This window comes from Sus scrofa, chromosome 15 (assembly GCF_000003025.6).
Source record: "Sus scrofa isolate TJ Tabasco breed Duroc chromosome 15, Sscrofa11.1, whole genome shotgun sequence".
NCBI classification, from domain to species: Eukaryota; Metazoa; Chordata; class Mammalia; order Artiodactyla; family Suidae; genus Sus; species Sus scrofa.
This window is the reverse complement of record NC_010457.5, coordinates 69,205,449-69,229,285: the sequence shown is the minus strand read 5'-3', so window position 1 is coordinate 69,229,285 and position 23,837 is coordinate 69,205,449. Positions and strand designations below refer to the sequence as shown.

General features: G+C 36.2%; 1 protein-coding gene across 8 annotated transcripts in view; it reads left to right on the top strand.

Moving 5' to 3' along the window:
• KCNH7 (potassium voltage-gated channel subfamily H member 7) overlaps window positions 1–23,837 on the top strand; it is a 501,689-nt gene that overhangs the window by 325,859 nt on the left and 151,993 nt on the right. For all 8 annotated transcript variants that reach the window (XM_021075770.1, XM_021075768.1, XM_021075767.1 and 5 more), the window contains exon 4: window positions 22,640–23,068. In XM_021075770.1, the coding sequence (XP_020931429.1) occupies window positions 22,640–23,068 (429 nt within the window). The remainder of the gene's footprint in view (window positions 1–22,639; window positions 23,069–23,837) is intronic.

The window sequence follows — 23,837 nt, the reverse complement described above, 5'->3', positions numbered from 1 at the left end:
TATCTTCTATCATGTTCTACCACAACAAATTGGATATAGTTCCCTGTGCTACACAGCAGGACCTCATTGCTAATCCATTCTAAATGGAATAGTTTGTATCTGCTAACCCCCAAATCCCAGTCCATCCCTCCCTCTCCCCTTGACAACCACAAGTCTGCTCTCCATGTCCGTGAGTCTGTTTCTCTTCTCTAGATAGGTTCATCTTTGCATATTTTAGATTCCACATATAAGTGATATCATATGGTATTTGTCTTTCAAATTACTTCACTTAATATGAGAATCTTTACTTCCATCCATGTTACTGTAAATGGCATTACTCTGTTCCTTTTTATGGCTGAGTAGTATTCCATTGTGTTTATGTAGCACATCTTCTTAATCTGTTCATCTGTTGATGGACATTTAGGTTGTTTCCGTGTCTTGGCTATTGTGAACAGTGCTGCAATGAACATAGTGATGCATGTATCTTTTTGAATGAAAGTTTTGTACAGGTGCATGCCCAGGAGTGGGATTGCTGGATCATATGGTAGTTTTATATTTAGTTTTCTGAGGTACCTCCATACTGTTTTCCATAGTGGTTGTACCAATTTACATTCCCACCAACCATGTAGGAGAGTTCCCATTTCCTCACACCCTCTCTAGCATTCGTTATTTGTAGACTTATTAATGACGGCCATTATTAGATGTCGAGTGGGTGTGAGGTGTAATTTTTATTTTCGTTTCTCTGATAATTAGTGATGTTGATCATTTTTACATGTGCCTATTGGCCATTCATATGTCTTCTTTGGAGAAATGTCTATTTAGGTTTTCTGCCTTTTTTCAATTGGGTTGTTTGATTTTTTGCTGTTAAGTTGTATAAATTGTTTATATAGTTTGGCAAGTAGGCCTTGTCTATTGCATAGTTTGCAACTATTTTCTCCCACTTCATAGGCTGTCTTTTCATATCTTCAGTGTTTCTTTTGCTATGCAAAACCATGCCAGTTTGATTGGGTCCCATTACTTTATTTTTGTTTTTATTTCTTTTGCCTTGGGAGACTGACCTAAGAAAAATTTGTACAGATAATGTCAGAGAATGTTTTGCCTGTGTTCTCTTCTAGGAGTTTGATGGTATCTTGTCTTATGTTTAAGTCTTTAATCCATTTTGAGTTTATTTTTGTGCATGGTGTGAGGGTGTGTTCTAATTTCAGTGATTTACATGCAGCTGTCCAGTTTTCCCAGCACCGCTAACTGAAGAGACTGCCTCTTCCCATGTTATACTCTTGCCTCCACTGTGGAAGATTAATTGACCGTAGGTGTCTGAGTATATTTCTGGGCTCTCCATTCTGTTCCATTGGTCCATATGTCTGTTTTTGTACCAGTGCCACAATATCTTGATTACTGTAGCTTTGTAATATTGTCTGAAGTATGGGAATTTATGCCTCTTGCTTGGTTTTTTTTCCCCCCTTGGGATTGCTTTGGCAATTCTAGATCTTTTCTGATTCCATATCAATTTTTGGATTGTTTGTTCCAGTTCTGTGAAAAATGTCATGGGTAATTTGATAGGGATTACATTAAATCTGTAGATGGCTATTTTAATGATATTAATTCTGCCAACCCAGGAGCATGGAATATCTTTCCATTTCTTTGGATCCCCTTTAGTTTCCTTGATTAATGTTTTATAGTTCTCAGCATATAGGTTTTTTACCTCCTTAGTCAGTTTATTCCTAGGTATTTGATGTTTTTGGATGTGATTTTAAAAGATATTGTATTTTTATATTCCTTTTCTAAAATTTCATTGTTAGTGTACAGAAATGCAACCTATTTCTGAATGTTAATCTTGTATCCTGTGACTTTGCTGAATTCATTGATCAGTTCTTAGTTTTTGTGTGGAATCCTTAGGGTTTTCTATATGTACTAACATGTCATCTCCATAAAGTAACAATTTTATCTCTTCTCTTCCAATCTGGATACCTTTTATTTATTTATTTATTTATTTTGCCTGATTGCTGTGGCTACGACTTCTATGCTATGTTGAATGAAAGTGGTGAGAGTGGGCATCCCTGTCCCATTCCAGATTTTAGCATGAAGTCTTTCAGCTTTTCTTCATTGAGTATTATATTGGCTTTGGTTTGTCATAAACAGCTTTTATTATGTTAAGGTATATTCCCTCTATACCCACTTTTGGTAAGAATTTTTATCATGAATTGATGTTGGATTTTGTCAAATGCTTTTTCTACATCTATTGAGATGATAATGTGGTTTTTAACTTTTGTTAATGTGGTGTATGATGTTGATTGATTTGTGTAGGTTGAACTATCCTTGTGAACTTGGTATGAATCCTACTTGGCTATAGTATATGATCTTTTTTTTATGTGTTGTTGGATTAAGTTGGCTAAAATTTTGTTGAGAGTATTTGCATCTGTATTTATCAAATATATTTGCCTATAATTTTCTTTTTTGGTAGTATCTTTGGTTTTATTATTAGGGTGATGGTGGCACTATAGAATATCTTTGGGAGTATTCCTTCTTCAATCTTTTGGAAAAGTTTTAAGAAGGATGGGTATATGTTTGGTAGATTTTACCTGTGAAGCCATCTTGTCCTGAACTTTTATTTGTAGGGAGTGTTTTTATTATGTATTCAGTTTCATTTCTAAGTGATAGGTCTGTTCCAATGATCTGTTTCTTCTTGATTCAGTTTTGGTGGGCTGTATGTCTCTAGAAAGTTATCCATGTATTCTAGGTTGTCAAATTTGTTGGCTTATTATTGTTCATAGTATTCTCTTACGTTTTTTTGTATTTCTTCAGTATCCACTGAGATTCCTCCTTTGTCATTTCTTATTTTATTTTAGTTCTCTCTCTTCTTCTTGGTGAGTCTGGCCAGAGGTTTGTCAATTTTGTTTACCCTTTCAAAGAACTAGCTCTTGGTTTTATTGATTTAAAATTTTTTTTTAAATCTCATTTATTGGTTTCCTGTCTCTGATCTTTATTATTTCCTTGCTTCTGCTGACTCTAGGTCTTGTTCGTTCCTCTTTTTCTAATTCTTTTTTTTTTTTTTTTTTTTTTTTTGTCTTTTTGCTATTTCTTTGGGCCACTCCCGTGGCATATGGAGATTCCCAGGCTAGGGGTCGAATTGGAGCTGTAGCCACAGGCCTATGCCAGAGCCACAGCAACTCGGGATCCGAGCCGCGTCTGCAACCTACACCACAGCTTACAGCAATGCCGGATCGTTAACCCACTGAGCAGGGGCAGGGACTGATCCCGCAACCTCATGGTTCCTAGTCAGATTTGTTAACCTCTGCGCCACACGGGAACTCCCTCTTTTCCCAATTCTTTTAGGTGGTAGGTTATGTTGTTGATTTGAGGTTTTTCTTCCTTTTTGAGGAAGGCCTGTATCACTATGAACTTCCCTCTAAGAACTGCTTTTGTATCATCCCATAGATTTTGAATGATTGTGTCTTCATTATCATTTGTCTCTAAGTATTTTTTAATTTCCCTTTTGATTTCCTCATTGATTCAGTGGTATTTTGGTAAGCATGTTGTTTAGTGGTCATGTAGTCAGTTTTTTCTCATTTCTTTTCCTGTAGTGGATTTCTGGTTTCATTCCATTTTGGTCAGAGAAGACGCTCAAAATAATTTCTATACTCTTAAATTTCTTGAAGTTAGTTTTGTGCTCTAGTATGTGGTCAATCCTTGAGAATATTCCATGTGCACTTGAAAAGAATGTATATTTTTGGGTTTTGTGTATGTAATGTCTTGAAGATATCAATTAAGTCTAACTGTTCTATTGTGTCATTTAGGATCTGTGTTGCCTTATTGATTTTCCATGTAGAGGATCTGTCCATTGATATCAGTGGGGTGTAAAAAATCTCCTCCTCTTATTGTTTTGCCATCAATTTCTCCTTTTATTTCAGTTAGTATTTGTGGTATGCCTTTGGGTGCTCCTGTATCTGGGGCATATATATTGACAAGAGTAATATCCTTTTCTGAAATTGATCCTTGTGCCCTTCTTTGTTTGTCTGTCTGTCTGTCTTTCATTCTGTCTGTCAGTCTGTCTGTCTTTTTTGTCTTTTAGGGCTGTACCCATGGCATATGGATGTTCCCAGGCTAGGGGTCAAATCAGAACTGTACCTGCCGACCTATACCACAGCCACATGAAAGCCAGATCCGAGCTGCATCTGCGACCTACACCACAGCTCATGGCATGCCGGATCCTTAACCCACTGAGTGAGGCCAGGAATTGAACCTGTGTCCTCATGGATGCTAGTCACATTCATTTCCACTAAGCCACAGTGGGAACTCCTCTTTGTCTTTCTTTGTTTTAAAGTCTATTTTGTCTGATATGAGATTGCAACTCCCACTTTCCTGTCATTTCCATTCTCATGAAATATCTCTTCCCATCCTCTCACTTTCAATTTATATGTATTCTTTGCCCTAAGGTGAGTTTCTTGTAGGCAGCACATTGTAGGCTCTTATGTTTTTTTTTTTTAATCCAGTCTGCCACTTTACTGCTTTTGACTGGAGCATTCAGTCCATTGACATTTAAGGTAATTATTGATAAATATGTATTTATTGCCATTTTAAACCTTGTTTTCCAGTTGAGACTATGTTTTTCCTTTGTATCTTTGTTTTATGGTTGGATGATTTTATTTTATGCTTGTGTCCTTTTCTTTTTATATTTGTGAATGTATTATTTAGTTTTAATTTGTGATTGCCCTGTGTTTCAAGTATGTTAACCCCTTTCTATATCTTCTTGCTTCAGCCTGACAGTCATATAGGCTCAAACACATTCTTAAAAAATAAGAGTCCTGATTTTCTTACTTTCCTTCCCCACATTTTATGATTTTAATGTCCTTTTTCACATCTTCATATTTAACCTTTGGCTGTTCCTTGTGTTTATTGTAGTTTTTACAAATGGTTTTTTTGTTTGTTTTTTCCTTTTGGATCTGTATACTGGCTTAAGTGATTACTTTCCAATGTGATTTCCTCATCTATATCTTCATACTTCTTTCCTATTTAGAGAAGTCTTTTCAGTATTTCTTTTAAAATGGGTTTAGTATTGCTGTATTCTTTTAGTTTTTGTTGGAGAAATTCTTCATATCTCCTATTTTAAATAGTAATCTTGCTGGGTAGAGTATTCTAGGCTGCAAATTTTTCTCTTTTAGAACTTTGAATATATCTTGGCTACTTTCTGTAGAGAAATCAGCTGATATCTTTATGGTGGTTCCCTTAATTATCTGTTTGTTTTTCCCTTGCTGCCTCTAGAATCCTCTTCTTATCTTTAACTTTTGACATTTTTTTCATTTAGTTTTTTCATTTAGTTTTCTCTCTGCTGTCTTGATTGGGTGATTTCCATTATTCTATCTTCCAAGTCACTTATTTGTTCCTCTGCATTATTCATTATGCTCTTCAATGCCTTGAACTCAGCTTGTGTCTCTGCAAATGAATTCTCCAATTATTTTTGGATCCTCCTTATGATTTCTAGTTCCTTTATAAAGTGATCTGCATTATTGTTCATATCCACGCTTAATGCCTTTAGAATTTTCACTATCTCTGTTCTGAACTCAGTATCTGTTAGACTTCAGAGGTCCATTTCATTGTTTGCTCCTTAAGAGGAATTCTCCTGTTCTTTTAGGTGGGAATGGTTCCTGAGCTTCTTCATTTTTTTTTTTTTCTTATTCTGTGAGTTTAGGGAAAACAAGTATTTACTTTAATCTTAGAGGGTTGTTTATATGGGAGAGTGCCTATAGGTAGCCTGTGAGGGCTTACTATACAAACTTTCTGTTTTGGCGTGAGAGTTGCTTTTGGTTTGGATGTTTGCTGTCTCTTTCTTCAGTGTTATCCCCTTGGTAGGATATATGCCAATGTACAACCTGCACTTGCTTCCAGAGAGATGGAGGCAATGAGCAGGTCCTTTAGCCAGTGCCTGGTTGCTGATGAGGACCTCAGGGAATGGCACAGGCTGCTCCTGGTTGCAGGGCCCTGGGAAGTGGCAGTGACCCTAAGGGAGGTGTAGGCAGTGCCCAGAGCCTTTAGCAGTGGCAAAAGCAGGGTGTGTATGTTCCCAGGGGAGTGAAGGCAATGGGTGGTGTTTGGTTGCAGTGCCCTCCTCAGTAGCAACCCCTGAGGTGACTGGGACTTCAGGTGGTGACTATTCATGGATCCCTGGTAGTGGCGGGCTGTTCCCACCCCTAGAGTCTGAGCTGACAGGGGTGGTTTGCTCCTGCTGCCCATAGTCTATGCAAGAGGCACTCTACCACCCGAGAGCCCACATGCCCATGCACAGAGAAAGATATTCCTATGGTGGTTCTGCCCCTCCTTTTCTCACCTTTCCCAGCAGTGATGACTTCCTTCTCCTGCAGGCCAAGGCCTCCTCCCACACTCCCTCAGCTGTGGTGCTCTGCTCCCCAAGCTGTGGTGCACTGTTCCCAAGCCCCTAAGTCTGCCTCCACACAGCCAACCCTAGTTCTATCCCCAGAACTGACATCAGAAGGCTGAGTCTCAGCATCCAGCATCTGCCAGATTGTCTCTTCCTGCATGTCCCAGCCATGATACAAATGGTCTGTGTGTCTCTCTCTGCTTTTCCCTCCTCCATCCAGCTGATGTGCTTTTCTCTGAGGCTTTAAGTTTCGACCTCTGCCCCAGCTGATTTCCCTGTCAGTTGGTGGCCTTCCAGGGAGCAGAATCCTTTTCTGTTTCACAGCTAACTATCAGGAGTGCCGGTTCAGTCCCAATTCCTTTTTTTTCCTTTTGTTGTACCCTGTTATGTGGAGGGTTTTTTGTCCTTTTTGGAGGTTTAAGGTCTTCTGCCAGCATTCAGTATGTGTTCTGTGCCAATCATTCTACATGTAGATGGGTTTGTTTGATGTGTTTGAGGAGAAGGTGTGCACCATATCTTAACTCCTCTGCCATCTTGATCCCACCAGAAAATTTTATATGATATCCTTAATCTCTCCTCTTCCTCAAATACTATATTTTGATTCAATACTATGAGCAACAATAAAATTAGCTCTTTTTTCCTTCCCTTTCTACCATGCAATTTTAGTTAATATTATGTTTTAATGCTTATCTTTGCACTCCTAAGTACACTTAGTCTTCTACTATTCAGTGTGTCAGTTTAAATTATATCATTTGACTCTCAGTTTTTACCAATAAGGCACTCTGAGGTTATTTTGTAATTTCTTCATCTTCCATTTTGTTTGATTTTAGTATTTCTCTCATCTCAGAGGATATAATTTACATACTTCTCACTTTTGTTTTGGCCTTACATTTCTAGTGAAATATATTTGATACTCACTATTTCTCTTTTTGCCAAAATTTCCCCCCCAAAAAAACTTTTTGGATAAAGTTCATCTTCTTTAAAAAATGTTCATGAATAAAATATTTGGAAAGTTCTTTTATGTTCAATACTATTTTTCTACAGCCTTCACACTTGAAGGACAGCCTGGGTAGATATAACATAGTTGGCCCACATTTTATTACCCTGTGAACCTTATAGACAGTGTTCCAGTCTTTTCTTGCATCAGATGTTGCCAATGAGGAATCTGATGCCAACCTATTTGTCTGCCCTTTGTAAGTGATTTTGATATTTTTCCAAGTTTCAAAAAATTCAGAAATAAGCTAATAATAGCAGGTTTTGATATTCCTCTTTCAAACCAAGATAGACTTTTAAAGTCTAAAATTTCTGCTTGCATATGTCTGGATTTGATGTTCTTAATCAATTTTCCCAGATATATGGTGGGGCCTTTTCATATGTACAACAATTCATATTTTATTTCAGGAAATTTTACTGAATTATAATTTTTAATATTTATTTCTACTGGTTTGTCTTCTTCAGGGACTCAAATTAATATGGATGTTGGACCTTCTTTGCCTATTTTTCATATCCATCACATTCTCCCTTGTCTTTTTCCTCTCTTTATGCTATTTCATTTTCTTAGTTTCTTTCATTTCTAACCTTTGTTCTTATGGTTTGCTTGTAACATACGAGTTTTTTTTTTAGATTATTTTATCTTTTTCTTTCCTGAATTTATTACCTGTATTCTTTCAGTTCTTGCTTTGTATTTTCTTATTTGTCCAGTTTTTATTCTATGTTTTTGAATTCCTAATTTATAATTTTATTTCTTATCTTTAATTACTGGTTTAAAATGTTCTAAATTTTTTGGGGGTATTATATATCTCTTCTATTTCATAACTTGATATTTAGCACACTTTTATCTGCAAAGAATGTTTTTATTCCCATTCCCTGTTTTTCCCTTATGATATCTTTTTACAAATATTAGTTTTCTTATTTATAACTATTTATGACAGACTTTTATGTGCCATTACTAGCAAGAAACCTGGATGTGCAAAGGGAATAGGTCTTGTTTGAGTGCCTTTTAAGATTTTTTTTTAGGTCAAAGGCTTATTCATACATTGCAAGGAGTTTGTAAATTTGAGGTGTTTGTGGAGGGCTTGCTTGTTCTTTATATGTCACTGCCTGTTTTTGTTGTTTGTTGGATTGTTTGCTTGTTTTTGTCTTCCAATTATTCTATATTATTATATATCAGTAAGGGGACTTTATATTCATCACTTCCTTATTTCCCAGGGAATCTTCAATTCCACCTTTGAGGATCCCTCCGGCTCTCCAAGAAGTACTGCTTTTCCAAGGCTAATGTCTGGGGTCTTAGCACATTTCTAGCCATTTTCTGTTATCTTTTTAATAGTCAATTCATTGTCCATTAAGGTTACAGAAGTTCTCTATTTCTTAATCAGTGTGAATCACTCGTTTTCTGAGAGTAAATCCTATTTGATATATGTTCCATCACTCTAAGGAGACTTTTGTACCTATGTTTTTTCCTCTTAGTTTCTACCTGACTATTAACAGAGTATTCTTTGTTAATCTTCTGGTCTTGGGCATTTATTTCCCTGAATACATGTAAATTGATGTTTGTAATGTCTCTTTCTCTAATTACTCTTTAGGCATAGTTTATGGGTGTTTTTGCTTGCCTCCCTATTGATTTCCAGGGTTTTTGAGAGAGTCAATGAGGAAATGAAAATTTAAGTTACTGTTATTGTCTGTGGGAAGCTGGATGCCTTATCATGAAACTTTGTTATACTATATATAAATCAGATATCAAAATATACGTAAAAATAGTCCCAAAAGTCTATGTTGTAAACCTAAACTAATACTAAATCAAATGTACACAGCTGAAATTTTTTCGTAGTATCAGTTACTTCCTTAGGTATGTCTAAATGACAGTACCATATCCTGTTAAGGCAATATTGGAACAAATATGTTCATGTTATAATTCATACATTATGAATATTTTACTCTGAGCAGTATTACACTTGTGGAAAAGTCTATCAAAACCTCCAATATATCAGTCTCCCAGGTGACATGTTTAGAAATAAAATTGAAGTACTATTTAAAAAACTATTAAAAGATCAAACTTGCTCCTTAAAATTGATGACTGCTTTTGATTTCTTTATATTTTCTTTATATATAATGTATTTATTTATATTCAATAGTGACAAATTTAGTCATTATTGAATGATTTCTGAGGGAGTATCCTTTAGGTAATGTCAGCCTGTATTTGGTCCTGAACGTCAATGAGATAACTTCTTTGGGGGAAAACTTAGTTTTGCTTCTTTGTTATCTTCAAAAAATTCTTCATTTCTCCCCAAGAATAGTTGCCTTTCATGGTCCATCAAATTGGCTAGGGAGTAGCATATAAGCAGTATGGCAAAAAGGGAGATTTTTTTTTTAAATAATATATTCATTTCAAACTGATTACAAACAGAGAATTGAAACTCTGATTTCTTGAATGGAAGATAATCTATACAGTAGACGCCCAGAGTATCATACATAATCTATGCAACTTTATACTTTGATTAAAATAGCATCTCTCATGCAAGTCATAGAAAATTCATTTGAGAGTGTTTCTTATTATGTGAACATGAGTGGTTTCCCTACACTGCAGCTGCCACTCAGACAGGGAACTGTTGGAGAGAATACAAATATGCAGATAAAACAGTTTCTAGAGCATTACAAAGGCCTGTTATTTACAACTATTATATTGGCTTTGATTATACCTTCCATCATTATATGCTCTAAATATCTCTTGGTGTCAATTTTTGAAGAGTTGATTGTTAAATCAAGCAGAAAAGTTAGACAGAAACAAGTTATATTTGGTAGCTTCTGATGCTATCCAATTTCTACTTTATATATCATTTATGTTCTTTAGCAACCTTCTTTTTTTCTTAAAGTATAATTTTATGACCTGTGTAAGATAATGATATTGGCTATTTCAAACATTGTCATTACATTGGTGGCCACTAAAACAAACAAACCAATAAGGAAATAAAAGAAAGTCAACTTTTGCTACATCCCTTTTTGCAGAAACATCTTAATCTTCAAAATGCTTAATTTCTTGTCTAAATGAGGGGTGTGTGTGTGTGTGTAAGTGTGTATGTCAAGGAGGGCAGCATATGCATGCCCTTAGTTTTGGGATTTAAGTGAAAGTAATGGAAAAAAGGCAACTCTATTTAAGAAGATATAGGTTTCTAAAAATTTAACTGCCTCTCCTGGAATGTAGGAAAAGTAAAGGAAAAAGAAAAATAAGAAGTGACAATAAGAAACATAGATGAAAAAAATTGAAGTATTAAGTTGAGAAAATTAAGTAACAGAAAAGGGACTAAATACACAAAAGAAGGAGTTTCCATCATGGCACAGTTGAAATGAATCTGACTAGGAACCATGAGGTTGTGGGTTAGATCCCTGGCCTTGCTCAGTGGGTTGGGGAATCCGGTGTTGCCATGAGCTGTGGTGTAGGTCGCAGACCTGGCTCAGATATGGAGTGTCTGTGGCTATGGCATAGGCTGGCACCTGTAGCTCCGATTAGACCCCTAGCCTGGGACCCTCCATGTGCCACAGGTGTAACCCTAAAAAACAAAAAACAAAACAAAGCCCACACACACGCAATAGAAGAGATGCGTCATGAAAAAAAGGACTATGATAAATTAGGCTGAGTAAATACTGGAAACCTAGAGACCTATATTGAATTAAAAGGTGGATCAATTCTCAGTACAAATATCTAGTTCTGGGTCAGGAACACAGCACAGCAAAAGTGAGCAGTTTTCTCTGGAAAGAACTAATTTTTCACAAACTTAATCTCTGTCGAAGCTATAGGGCCAGTCACATTCTGTCTTCTGGAATGAAGCAAGTACATGAAAGATTATTATTCTGATAGGTCTATCAAATTAATAAGTTAACTATCAAATTAATAAATACTGCACAATTGAGTCAATGAATTGCTACATAAATATAAATACCAAATAAAAGATACTATCACTGGTGGTTTAAACTCTGCAGTCTGAAAAATGGAAATGATACTGAGTGTATGAGAAAATTCTACTTTTCCTACAAACTAAAAGGGGGGCACATCTAAAGAAACTAACAGCGACGGGAAAATATGTTCCCTTTTTTTTCTGCTCTAATATCTGTTGCTATGAAATGTTTACACCACATGGAAGATAACCAGCTTATGTGTTCTTGTTTACACTATTCATTTCAAAGCTAATTGTCAAGTTTAAGAGGCTTTTATTTATATTAAAGTTTCATTTTAAGTTATTGACAAGTATATTTAAATTTTATATTTCTTCTATTTTACAGCAGAAATCTAGGATAACCAGTCTGGTTCACACAGACACACAAACATTTTAATTTGTTAAAAATTTCTTGAGGGAGATTGGGCAAACCTTAAACAAAAAATTCTTGATTTAGCAATATGTAACCCAACAGAAAGTGAATCCATTTTAGGTTCTTAACATGTCTTAAAACCAGAGTCAGTTTGGGCAACCATAAATGTGGAACTTAAGCTCATATCCCCAAATATAATTTATAATATAAGTATCTGGCCACATGTTTGCAGTAAGCTGGAACAGAATACTGGCCACAGCATTAGATGGGATATGTACTCTCCAGATTGCCACAGTCCTCACCTCCCCATATTGTTTGTATGTTGCTTTCTTTGCTTTTGTTACTTGTCTCTCCTTGGATTTTCCACACCTATTCATTGTCTCCCTTATTTCCTTTCTTCCTCTGCTCACTGTAATAAGCTCTCTATATTGTGCCCCCAACATTGCCCCCTAGTATGAAAATACCGTGCTAAATTCCATTTCCTTCTCTCCATCCTTTAATGTTCCATGACCCCATACTCATTTTCCGCTTTTTATCACTTTGACAATTATTTTAGTACCATTTTCTTGTTCCCCTTAAACAAGAAATTCTTAAACTCTGTTCATTTATCCCCTAGAAGCTGCTCTTAATGTTCTTCTCTTCTTAGTCATCTTCTCAACACTCTGCTAGGGCAAACTTATCCATGACCTATAGGAAACAAACCACTTTCAAATCACTACCTCCAAACACACCTCTCTCTAGATTTTCTCATGACTTAAACCTTCATATATCCAACTTCCTACTGGAAATATCTTGGGGAAGATTTTAGCATTTCTAGAAATTTAGCATTTTCAAGCTAAGATTTGTCTTTCCATCTCCAGATTTCTCCAAAGACTTCCATCTTTCCAAAATTTGATTTGATAAAATATTCCATCCAGTTTTATCAAAAACTCTTAGCATTACCCAAGCTACTTAAGCCAGAAATCTAGGAAGGAATTAGGGAGAAGGAAACTTCTCCTTCTCCCTAATTGTCTCTTTTGCAACCAAAGAATGGTCAGATTCTCTCAAGCATACCCAGTAAATAAATCTCTCACACAGCCCACTGTAATTGCCTACTCAGGCTCATAGCACATCTTTCTTGGACTGATACAATGCTCTCACAATTGGTATCTCTGCTTTAAATTCCTTTTCCTCACAATCACATGTCATACTACTGTACATCACTCTTTATATCCTTTATAATGGTCCTCTATTGCCTGAAGGTATAAAACTCCAAAGCCTTGTGCATTAAGCAAAAGACCAATGTTCTGGGTTCAGATACCTCTTTAGCCTCATCTCCCATCACAAGTAGCACCCCCTCCAACCCATTGCTGTCACATCTCATATTTCAGTGGTGGTTTTTGAAAAAGACCATACATTTTATACCTCTTTGTTTGTATAACATATATGCTAGAGAAATAAGCCGTTATAGTAGATGCCTTTATTTCTCTAGCACACCTTCTCCAAAAGACTGTTTTAACTATGGAGAGTTCCCAATTCACCCAGACAGATTTACCTGTTCTTGCTCCTGTGACATCATGATACCACATAGCTATCTCTACAACCACACTGGTCATATGTCTTTGCTTAGTAGACGAGAAACATAAATGACTAAAGAAGACCAGGAATAAAAATAGAGAGCAAGAGGGATGAGAGCTGTGGAAAACTGAAGAAGCCTATGTTATTTAAAGTAGCCAGGAACATTTAAGCTCTAGTTCATAGCAGGGATGTTGTATTTTCTTCCATATCCCTAACATTTTGCAAATAGTAAGTACCCAATAATATTTGTAGAATATATAAATTAATATGATATTTTTATATTAAGTAATTAAGTTGTTTTTTTTTCCCAACTGAATGAACATTAGTCAGTGATTTTTCCATGAGTGAGGCCATCAGCATCATCTTGTAACATTCTTGAAATGCAAATTCTTAGGCCTTACACCACAACAACTGATTGAAAAAGAAATTTAGCAATCTATGTTTTGACAATCCCTTCTGGCCATTCTGATATGCACTGAAGTTTGAGAACTCCTAAGTTACTTAATATTTAGATAAAACTATAAAGATAAATTTTAAGTGAAGCTAAAAGTAAAGATAAATTCTGTGTTCTTTTATTTTCAGTTATTTTCAAAAGTGAACTTTTTAAATTTAATTTCATTAAGGCATTATAAAGGGGATTCCATTATCTTTGAAATGATTAAAATTATAGTTCCCAAGTCAAAATTTTTACTTTTATGCTTACTAAAATAAAAGTTTGAATTACTCTAAAAGCTTCGACTGAAGCAAAGTCTATATGGACAAAATAAAGTTGGTAATTTAGGCAATTATCTAGCTAATTTAAGCCACTAAAAATGTATTCATATGCTTTTGGACTCAATATTCTGAGTAACTGACACATAAAATATATATTTGTCTGAATAGCTACATTATTCCCTCAAATTTTTATCTCAGTATTCAGACCTCAAACTAAGGAACAAAGACATTTTATGTATAGCTGGTTTATAAAAGTGCCTTCACAATGTTTCTACTCTTCTCCATTGGAGCTGAAAGTCATTCTTTAATTCAAAGATGAAGAGCTGCAGTAGTAATATAGAGTTTCCCACTCAGCAAGCATTATGGTAGAAACAATCTATTATTCAGATGAATTTAATTAAAGGTTTTACAACATAACTAATGTTTACTATTATCATGCATTTGGAAGTCTCCTCTTTTTAAAGATTAAATTTGATACAGAAAAAGGAACCGTGACATAGTTGCTGAAAGAATTCCAGGAAAAATTCAGTCATGAGTTGAAATCAACTTTATATCATGTTTCCCCCCTAGGATTTTGGCAAATAATGTTTTTTTTAAGATGAAGAAAATGACAGGTAGTTGAAAAAAAAAACACTTTATCCTTTTGTTAACAATGAATGTTAATGATGGGCTAAATCAGCACATCCATATCAGAGTCCCCATGAGCACACTATTTGGAAGAATTTGCTATCTAGCAACAACCAAATCAGGGGCAGTCCCTATTCCTATGGCATGTGGGCAACTGGTGTCTGTACCATTTGTGTTTGTAATACTCCATCAAGAGAGTCCCTTCAGTGTAACAACTACCTGGTCACCCCACCTATGTCATTACTTTCACACAGCATGAATGGACTCCTTAACTTGGCATTTGGAAAAGAAAGAATTCTATCAGAGAGAAAAAAAATGATAACATTGTAAATCATACATTGATTTATTAAGCAGTTATCACAGAGAAATGGAAACCTAATAATGTGTATATAATAAGAATGTGTTTGCTTTCATTTCCAATGTCTCTTCGTGGAGGGATTTTAACCTTGAATGTCTAAAAGCAGCCCCCCACCCTCTCCTGTTTTCTGCCTTATCTCCCTTGTTCTAAATCTGTGTTTTCTGCTGCTTTGCTCTCATGATGACCCAGCTAGTTTGGAAGCAGTGTCTCAGACATCATCAGCATTTGTGAACTTCTTCCAGAAATTCGCTGCTGCTGCTGCTACAGCTGCCGCTGCTGCTGCTGCAGCCCATGTGATTGCTCTCATCCCAGCTACAGCAGTAACTTCCCCTGATCTCCGCACATGTGTATACAGCATATTGAGTCAACATACTCATTGCTTCGACCTATTTGGCCCTACACTTACTGCTCTATTGCAAGATGTAGCTTTTTCTCTGGTATCTCTTGCCCTAGGAAATGTCCCAGGAGTCAGTTTTTTGAGGCAATACTGACCACCTGCTTCTTCAAAGGATCCCAAATTTAGCTTCAGGTTTACTAGGTCGATGGATTCCCTGGTGATCTTTTGTGGTCACTAACCTCAGAACTACATGGCCTCACTGCCCCATTTGTCACTGGCTAATCAGGTTAGCCAGGTCAGTACTGAGTTCACACTGAAAGATTCTTTTTCCCAGTCTAACTGCTAGCTGTTACCTTCTTTGACAATATTACGTATTCCTCTAGCAGCCCATGGGCATCATTTTATACTTCCTACACAGTCAGTAAGGAAGACATCTCCTTGCCAAGTGCCTTTATGGAAATTTCTTCCTAAAAAGAAAAGTCAAATATGTCAATTATCTTCCCTGTTTCTCCCATCAAATTTGATCTGTTGCTCTCCCTGACTCAGAGATTAAAATTAAATTTCTCTGCACATCCAGAGCTATTTGGTTGGAGAAAAGTCCCACAGTGATTTTAAGGCTTCCAATTTAAATGTCAGACTTGTGAATACCCTGATTACAGAAAGGTTCATTGATATTAATTCATACCTTCTTATTTTGCCTCATAGTAGACTTATTCAGAACATAATTTTTTTTCAGGTCCCAAACTGGCTAATCTTCCTCATCTGTACCATAGGCACTGTCCCTCAGACACCTTCCTCAGGGTAGGGACAGCTGCTGGAGATATTGGCCACTGCAGGAACATACCTCCACCCCTCATTGGGAATTGTAGTCAAAGGCAGGGAACTGCTTTATCCAAGGTTATGGCTCTTCCCATAGGGTGCTGAAGCCAGTGACTGGCTGCCGTAGGGAGACAAAAGCCAGATGCTTTGACTTCATCGTGACATAATTGTGAAGGGCTAGCCCAGCTCCACAGTTTGCAGGAGGACTGGCTGAAGCTTTACCTTCATGTTCATAACAGTTTAACTTCCTGTGGCCAATCCTGTCTTCCTCTTTTCCTTGTAGGCTTATTTCCTGAAAGTATTTCCCTGAAACCCTTATATTGCCTAGTCTGTTTTCAGATATACGATCTAAGATACCTCCCATCACCCCTAATCCTTTGTGAGGGGAAATATCTCTGCTCATGGCCTTCACAACATCCCCCTCACATACAGACACATGTGTCCTCTCCTTAGCCCACTGTATTCTCTGGTTTGCATGACTGCTCAAAATTAAATTTGTTTTATATATATATATATATATATATATTTTAGGGCTGCAACTGCGGCATATGGAGTGTCCCAGGCCAGGGGTCAAATTGGAGCTACAGCTGCCAGCCTACACCATAGCCATAGCAATGCCAGATCTGAGAGGCATCTGCAACCTACACCACAGCTCACGGCAACACCAGATACTTAACCCACTGAGCGAGGCCAAGGATCGAACCTTCGTCCTTATGGATGCTAGTCAGATTTGTTTCCACTGAGTCATGACAGGAACTCCACTACTTTTCAGTTTATTATTCAGCTAAGCAGAACCAAGCAAGAGTAAAATGTTTCCAATTTATATTTAACTCAGTTTTAATAGTAAAATTATGGAGAATTTTTCAGAAATATTTGGTTTTATGCAAGAAATACTACAGTTTCTGATGTTCCTGGGTATATTCTTAAAGTAGAAAATTATTTCATGTAATAATTATCACAACAGTTTTCTTCCAAACTCTGGTAGATAAGAATCAGCCCCAGAGAAGACAGAGAGAGAGAGAGAGAATTCAGATTGATGAGGTCTTCTCAATTGAAAAAGTTTGGTAAAACATTTTCTGAAGTCCCATTACCACAGGAGATAGGGGTAGAAATATAGTTGTGATCATTATAATTTTGTGAGAAATGTGATTAGCACAAATATTTATGAAAAGAAACTCACAACTGAAAGGAGGATTAAGAGTCAACTAAACCTAGGGGATCCTAAGGGAGGATAATGGAAGGGTTTGGGTTGGAGGAGAAGGACTTTGTTATTCAGCTTCTGAAATCATTAAAAAAAAATAAGTGTGTATGCATTTATCTACATTTATTTGGAGGAAAGATTTATGATTCTCATTAGATTCTCATGTGGATATTTATGGCCCGAGAAAACACCAAAGCTTGGATAAAACTGGAATTAAATCAAGGAAACTGCTGTTTTATTCTGACTTTATCCTGATTTCCTATTTGACCTTGGGCCAAGTATTTAACATTTTTGCATGGATTGAAGTCATAATTCTGGGCTTTTTAAATTTGAGAGACACTGTGTGCCTCCTTGGTTGAGGCATAAAAAGCTCCTAGTTAAGTGTAACACAAGGTGCATGAAGATACAGCTTCCAAACTTGAATTTAGCAACTTCATAGAAGTGGCATGTCCTGACAAAGACAGTATAGTCGTAGTTAATTATAAGTTCATGTGTGTTAGAAACTATCTCTCAAGTGAAAATGATGCATTTAAGCAAAATTATATTCATGTAAGTTTATCAGTATCTATGATTATTTTGGGGAATGTGTAAAAATGTGTTAAAAAGAAGCCCTTATTCTGTTGTTCTTATTTCATATTTATTGAAAATTTTAGTAGATAATAAGCTAAGTAGTATCTATTTTAATTATTCAAGTTAGAAAGTAAATACAGTAAAATACAGAGACAACTGATAAGGGTGGTTTTTAGGAATCATAACAGGATTATATTCACCTACATTTTGTATTTCATGCCTGAAAGTGCTACAATGAGCAAAATTCTCAATGTGTATTCTTTCCGGATGAATTGCAGTTAGACAACTAAATCTGTAATGCAATATAACATGGTCATGTTAACCTAGTGATGCAGAAAAGACCATCTGTACCACCTTGGATATGACTAAACCGTCGGAGCAAACTAAATGTCTTGTGCAGTCATTAATTTGCGAAAGGCAGTGAATTGTTTTTAAAGGAGGAGGGCAATGTAACTGATGAAAAATGAATAAAAGTAGGCATTGACCTCAGTGCATTGTAATAAGCTTGCAGAATTGATTTGTAAACTGATTTATAACTCAATTCCAAGTACATTAAAAATGAATCAAATGACTTTGATGCAGTTCACTGATCTTTAACTTGGCAATTTACTTGACCATATAAAAGTTGTAAGTAGAATTATGTAAGAATGCTTGCAAAATAGTTACTGTGACGCACTGTTATTTAATTGTATATGCACCCATTTATTACTTTTATCTACGTTTTATTAATCCAGAGTTTAATTTTTAACATACTTGGAGTTTGTGCACTGTGTCAGGTCTTTTTTGAAAAGGCAGATTCTATTTCAATTATATTTACCACTGTTAACCACTAGCACATAAATGAAAGCATACAATAAGAAATTAGGCCTCTTATTTCTAAGTTTCTGCAATGGGTATTTTATATAAAATTCACTAGATGATGCAGTTTGAAAACTCTTTTGTATATACTCTACAATCATGATGGTAACAAAAAGCTAATATTTACAATAGGTATTGTATCAGATAAATAGGGCATAGTACAGAGTTCACCATTTCCATCAGCTACTGGGATTAACCATTTTTTGGTAAATATGGGTAAATACATTCCAGGAGGTTAAGATTCTCTAATCAATTTGGTCAGAACAAATTAAATATTTTAGTTTTTCCACGGTCAAAATAGAAGCACATTGTTAGTTTAGAATCTGCTAGTGGAAATACATTTATTATTTGGACATTCTGTTAGAACTGTGATTTGGTGAGCAAAATAGACAGGAGCCCTGCCTGCAGTCCACTGAGGGAGAGAAATGTTAATCAGAAAATCAGCAAGTGTATAACTATTAGTTCTTGTGAAAATTATGAAGGGGATGCTAATCTAGTTCAGAAGGAAGGAAAAGGTTCCCACAGAAATGACTTTGGAGCTAAAACCTAAAAGAGGTACTAAGTAGGAAGAGTAAAATGTATCAAAAACAAGAAGTACTGAATCTCTAAAAAGCACAGACCTCTAGAGGAATTAAAAAGTCCATATGGCTGGATACCAGAGAGCAAGGAGAAGAAATTAAGCAGCAGATAGTTGAGCTAGTGTTGTCTTCATGCCCAAAGCAGGAAGTTTTTTTTCATTTGCTGCCAAAGAGTGGGAAATGATAATCTCTTACTTTAATTTCCAATTTTTACTACCACTTTTACTGGGAACAGTAAAAGATTAAAACAATAGTTTTATGTGATCATAAGTTAGGTTTTGTGGGTTTTTTTAAATCATTTTTAAAAGTGCTTCCACAAATATGCTGCAATTGTGGAAGATGATTAGCATCCTATTGCAAGAAATCAGGTGAACCATGATAGTAGCTTAGACGAAGCTGAGAGCAGTGGAGATAACAGAAGTGAAAACATTAAAGATTCAGGAGGTGAAATGACCATAGTGCATTAATTAGATATGGGGGATGGAAGTGAGAGAGAACAGTAACTACTAGAATGGCCCTCAAGTCTCAGGCTTTACAACTAGATGGACTGTGGTGCCATTTACTGACCAAAGAAAAAGGCTGGGTTTGAAGGGATAGATCATGAGATCTGATTTGCTATGAGACTTTTGAGGTGTCTTTAAGACTTCTAAGTAAATATGTTGATAAGGCCATTTCACATGCAGATTTGGGAGTTCCTGTTGCATCTCAGCTGTACCAAACCTGACTAGTGTCCATGAGGAGGTGGGTTTGATCCCTGGCCTCACTCAGTGGGTTTAGGATCCGGTGTTGCCACGAGCTGTGGTGTAAGTCATAGATGTGGCTTAGATCCCACATTGCTGTGGCTATGGAATAGGCCAGCAGCTCCAGCTCCAGTTTGACCCCTAACCTGGAAACTTCCACATGCCTTGGGTGCAGCCCTAAAAAAGACAAAAATAAAAAAAATAATTAAATGCAGATTTGGAGCTAAGAAAATAGATCTAGCCTTGAGTTATATTGGACTAAAGATAGGATTGAAATTATGTATGTAGATAGGACCGTCTTTTGGAAGAGATACTCAAATATAATGCAGAAAATTTCACCAGTTTTTAGAGTATACTTCCATATTTTAAAAGAATCCTCAATGCATTGAGAAAAAGTTCGTAATACATATATTAAAGATAGTGATGAACATAACACCTAAAGAATATGTGAAGGTAGATAATACTACAGCCCAGATACACCTACTAACTGACTTGAAGCACAACATGTTATTGTTAAGTCATGGGGTGATGTGGACCTAGGCTGCTGTGCTGGTAATAGAAATTAGAATCTGCTTTTTCTTAAACACAATACTTAGAAAAGCTTTGAATCACAGTATTGTTTGAATTCTTTCTCTTTTTGTTTCTTCTAGGGGTAGAAGTTTTACCTTTTTATTTTGTTTCTTAATTTATAAAAGTATGCATGCTCAAACAATGGAGATATACAAAAAGAATGCAATATATTTTACTTTCCATACTTCCAAACCCACTTAGCCAATCAGTGTTAAACTTTGAACTGGCCTCTTCCATGTCGTTCTCTACAGCCATACAACTTATGTAGGAAAATATAAGGTTTTATTATTTTATTAGTTTTTTTTTCACTTTTTTTTGTCTTTTTGCCATTTCTTGGGCCACTCCCGGGGCATATGGAGGTTCCCAGGCTAGGGGTCCAATCGGAGCTGTAGCCGCTGGCCTACACCAGAGCAACACGGGATCCCAGCTGCGTCTGCGACCTACACCGGATACTTAACCCACTGAGCAAGGGCAGGGATCAAACCTGCAACCTCATGGTTCCTAGTCGGATTCGTTAACCACTGAGCTACGATGGGAACTCCCCAAGGATTTATTATTTTTAATGAAATAATATTACCATAGGCGCATGAAGTTGAAACTTGCCTTTTCACATAAAACTGCATTAGAATAACCTTCCACTAAAAAATATACATATTTATTATTTCTTAAAAAATATCATAAGATTCCAGAGTGTGAAAGTACCATAGTTTATCCAACTATTCTTGTAATGGATATTAAGGTTGTATCTAGTTTTTGTGCCTTTGTAGTATCCTATAATTTGATTACTGAGTCATTTGAAAAGTGTATTTTTCCCTTTAATAGATACTATAAGATGACTTTCCAAAGAATCTGTAACAATTTGCAATTCCAGCAGCAAAGCATCAGAATGTTTCCCAGAGTTCTTTGCCAGGACTAGATGTTATGCTTCTTTTTTTCATTTGCTGCCAAAAGTGGGAAATGATATTCTCTTAATTTAATCTGCATTTTTTTATTACCACTAAGTTTGTGTTTGATAGCTAATATTTTAATTTTTCATCCCTACCTGTTAATGTTTATTTTAGTTGACCTTCTAAGCATCACCCACTCTGAGATATGTGTAACATTCCATGCCATAGTCTTAGATTTTTGGAACAAAAAAAAAAAAATCAGGAAAAAGAAATTCTTATGTTTACATCTCTTTCTGAAACCAAAAGCTTTTCAAGAACCCCAAACAGAATGAGGACCATTTTATACACAGTTGACTCCACTTTTCCCATCCACACTTGATTAACAGTATTATCCAATACAAACCTTCCAGATATGCAGGCCAACTCTTTACCCCACCTCATTCCATTCCTAGCATTTCCAATATAGTAACATCCCCCACATACCCACATACACCCGCAATAATCTTTCCTGTGTTTGCCCCTTTTATACATGGTATCCTTTCCCTTTTTAAACTGTGCTCCAACCTTTAGTTTTTCTTTTAAAAAAATGGATATATAGGAGTTCCTGTTGTGACTCAATGGTAATAAACCTGACTAGTATACATGAGGATGCGGGTCTGATCCCTGGCCTCACTCAGTGAGTTAAGGATCCAGCATTAATGTGAGCTGCAGCATAGATCACAGATGTGGCTTGGATCCCACACTGCCGTTGCTGTGGTGTAGGCTGGCAGCTTCAGCTCCGATTGGACCCCTAGCCTGGGAACTTCCATTTGCCACAGGTGTGGCCGTAAAGAACAAAAAGATAAAAATAAACATGAAAAGGATATATAGTATTTTTCAGGTTATTAAGACAAAAACTGTGTCATCCAAATAATGCTTTTATGTCACTGAAGTATATCTAACCATCAGAAATATGGTAAAATTATTTCATAATTTTCTTAAAACTCATAAAATAATTCATACTGGCCTCAGAAAAGTTTCCTACAAATACCTCATTCCAACTGCAAATAACCTGAGTATTGATTAAGAACTTTTCACATGATATTTAAATAGAAGTCAACAATGTTTTGTTTGTTTTAAGGGATATGGCCTTTGACTTATAACAGTGCCCTTTCCTGTCTTCATTTGTAGGGAAACTTTTTGGGTTCAAGTTCCCTGGTTTGAGAGTTCTCACTTACAGAAAGCAGTCCTTACCACAAGAAGACCCCGATGTGGTAGTAATCGATTCATCTAAACACAGTGATGATTCAGTAGCCATGAAACACTTTAAGTCTCCTACAAAAGAAAGCTGCAGCCCCTCAGAAGCAGATGATACAAAAGCCTTGATACAGCCTAGCAAATGCTCACCCCTGGTGAATATATCTGGACCTCTTGACCATTCCTCTCCCAAAAGGCAATGGGACCGTCTCTACCCTGACATGCTGCAATCAAGTTCCCAGTTAACTCATTCCAGATCAAAGGAAAGCATCTGCAGTATACGGAGAGCTTCATCAGTTCATGACATAGAAGGATTCAATGTCCACCCTAAGAATGTATTTAGAGACCGACATGCCAGTGAAGGTATGTTTGTATTTTTCTTCTCTGTTGTTTTCAATTTTGACATTAATCCCTTTACCTTTAGAGAAGAAATGTGAGTACAACCTATGAAAAATATGAGTTCTACATTCAGAGTTGTTACTGATTTTCTCTTTGAACCCTAGTACATAATTTGGTTTCTTCTGGCTTCTTTAATCTATGTTTCACAGGCAGAATGATCACTAATATCTGCTTACTTTATGGAGTGTTGATTAGTGCTTAGTATAAAATCTAAGTGATAACACTCATCACAAGCATGATTAACTGTGTTACATTTAGTAAATGGTCAAGAATTGGGGAAAAAGAGTGATGTGCCATCACAGAACTGTATTATTGACCAACTCTTTCCAAGGGAAGAGGTGTATGAAATGTGATAATCCTGAGTGATCAGAAAGCTATAAACTAAGGGGTAAGCAGAGGGAATAGGCTCAACCAAAATCAACTTGAGATGCAAAGTCAAAATGCATTTATTTCTCTCTGGCCTCTTCACAGTCGTATTTCCGTATTAGCCAGCGATGAAATTTAGGGATGCTTAAAAGGCAATGACAAAAACATTTCATCATTAACATGATAATGAATAACATTTACATGTGTGAGGCAATGTAAGTGCTTGACACACATTAACTCATTAACTCATTTAATTCTCATAAAAACCCTATGAGTTAAGATCTGTTATTAAGCTCCATTTTATAGATGAGGAAACTAAGGCGTAGGTATATGAAATAAATAAATAGTCCAAGGTTGCAGAATGACA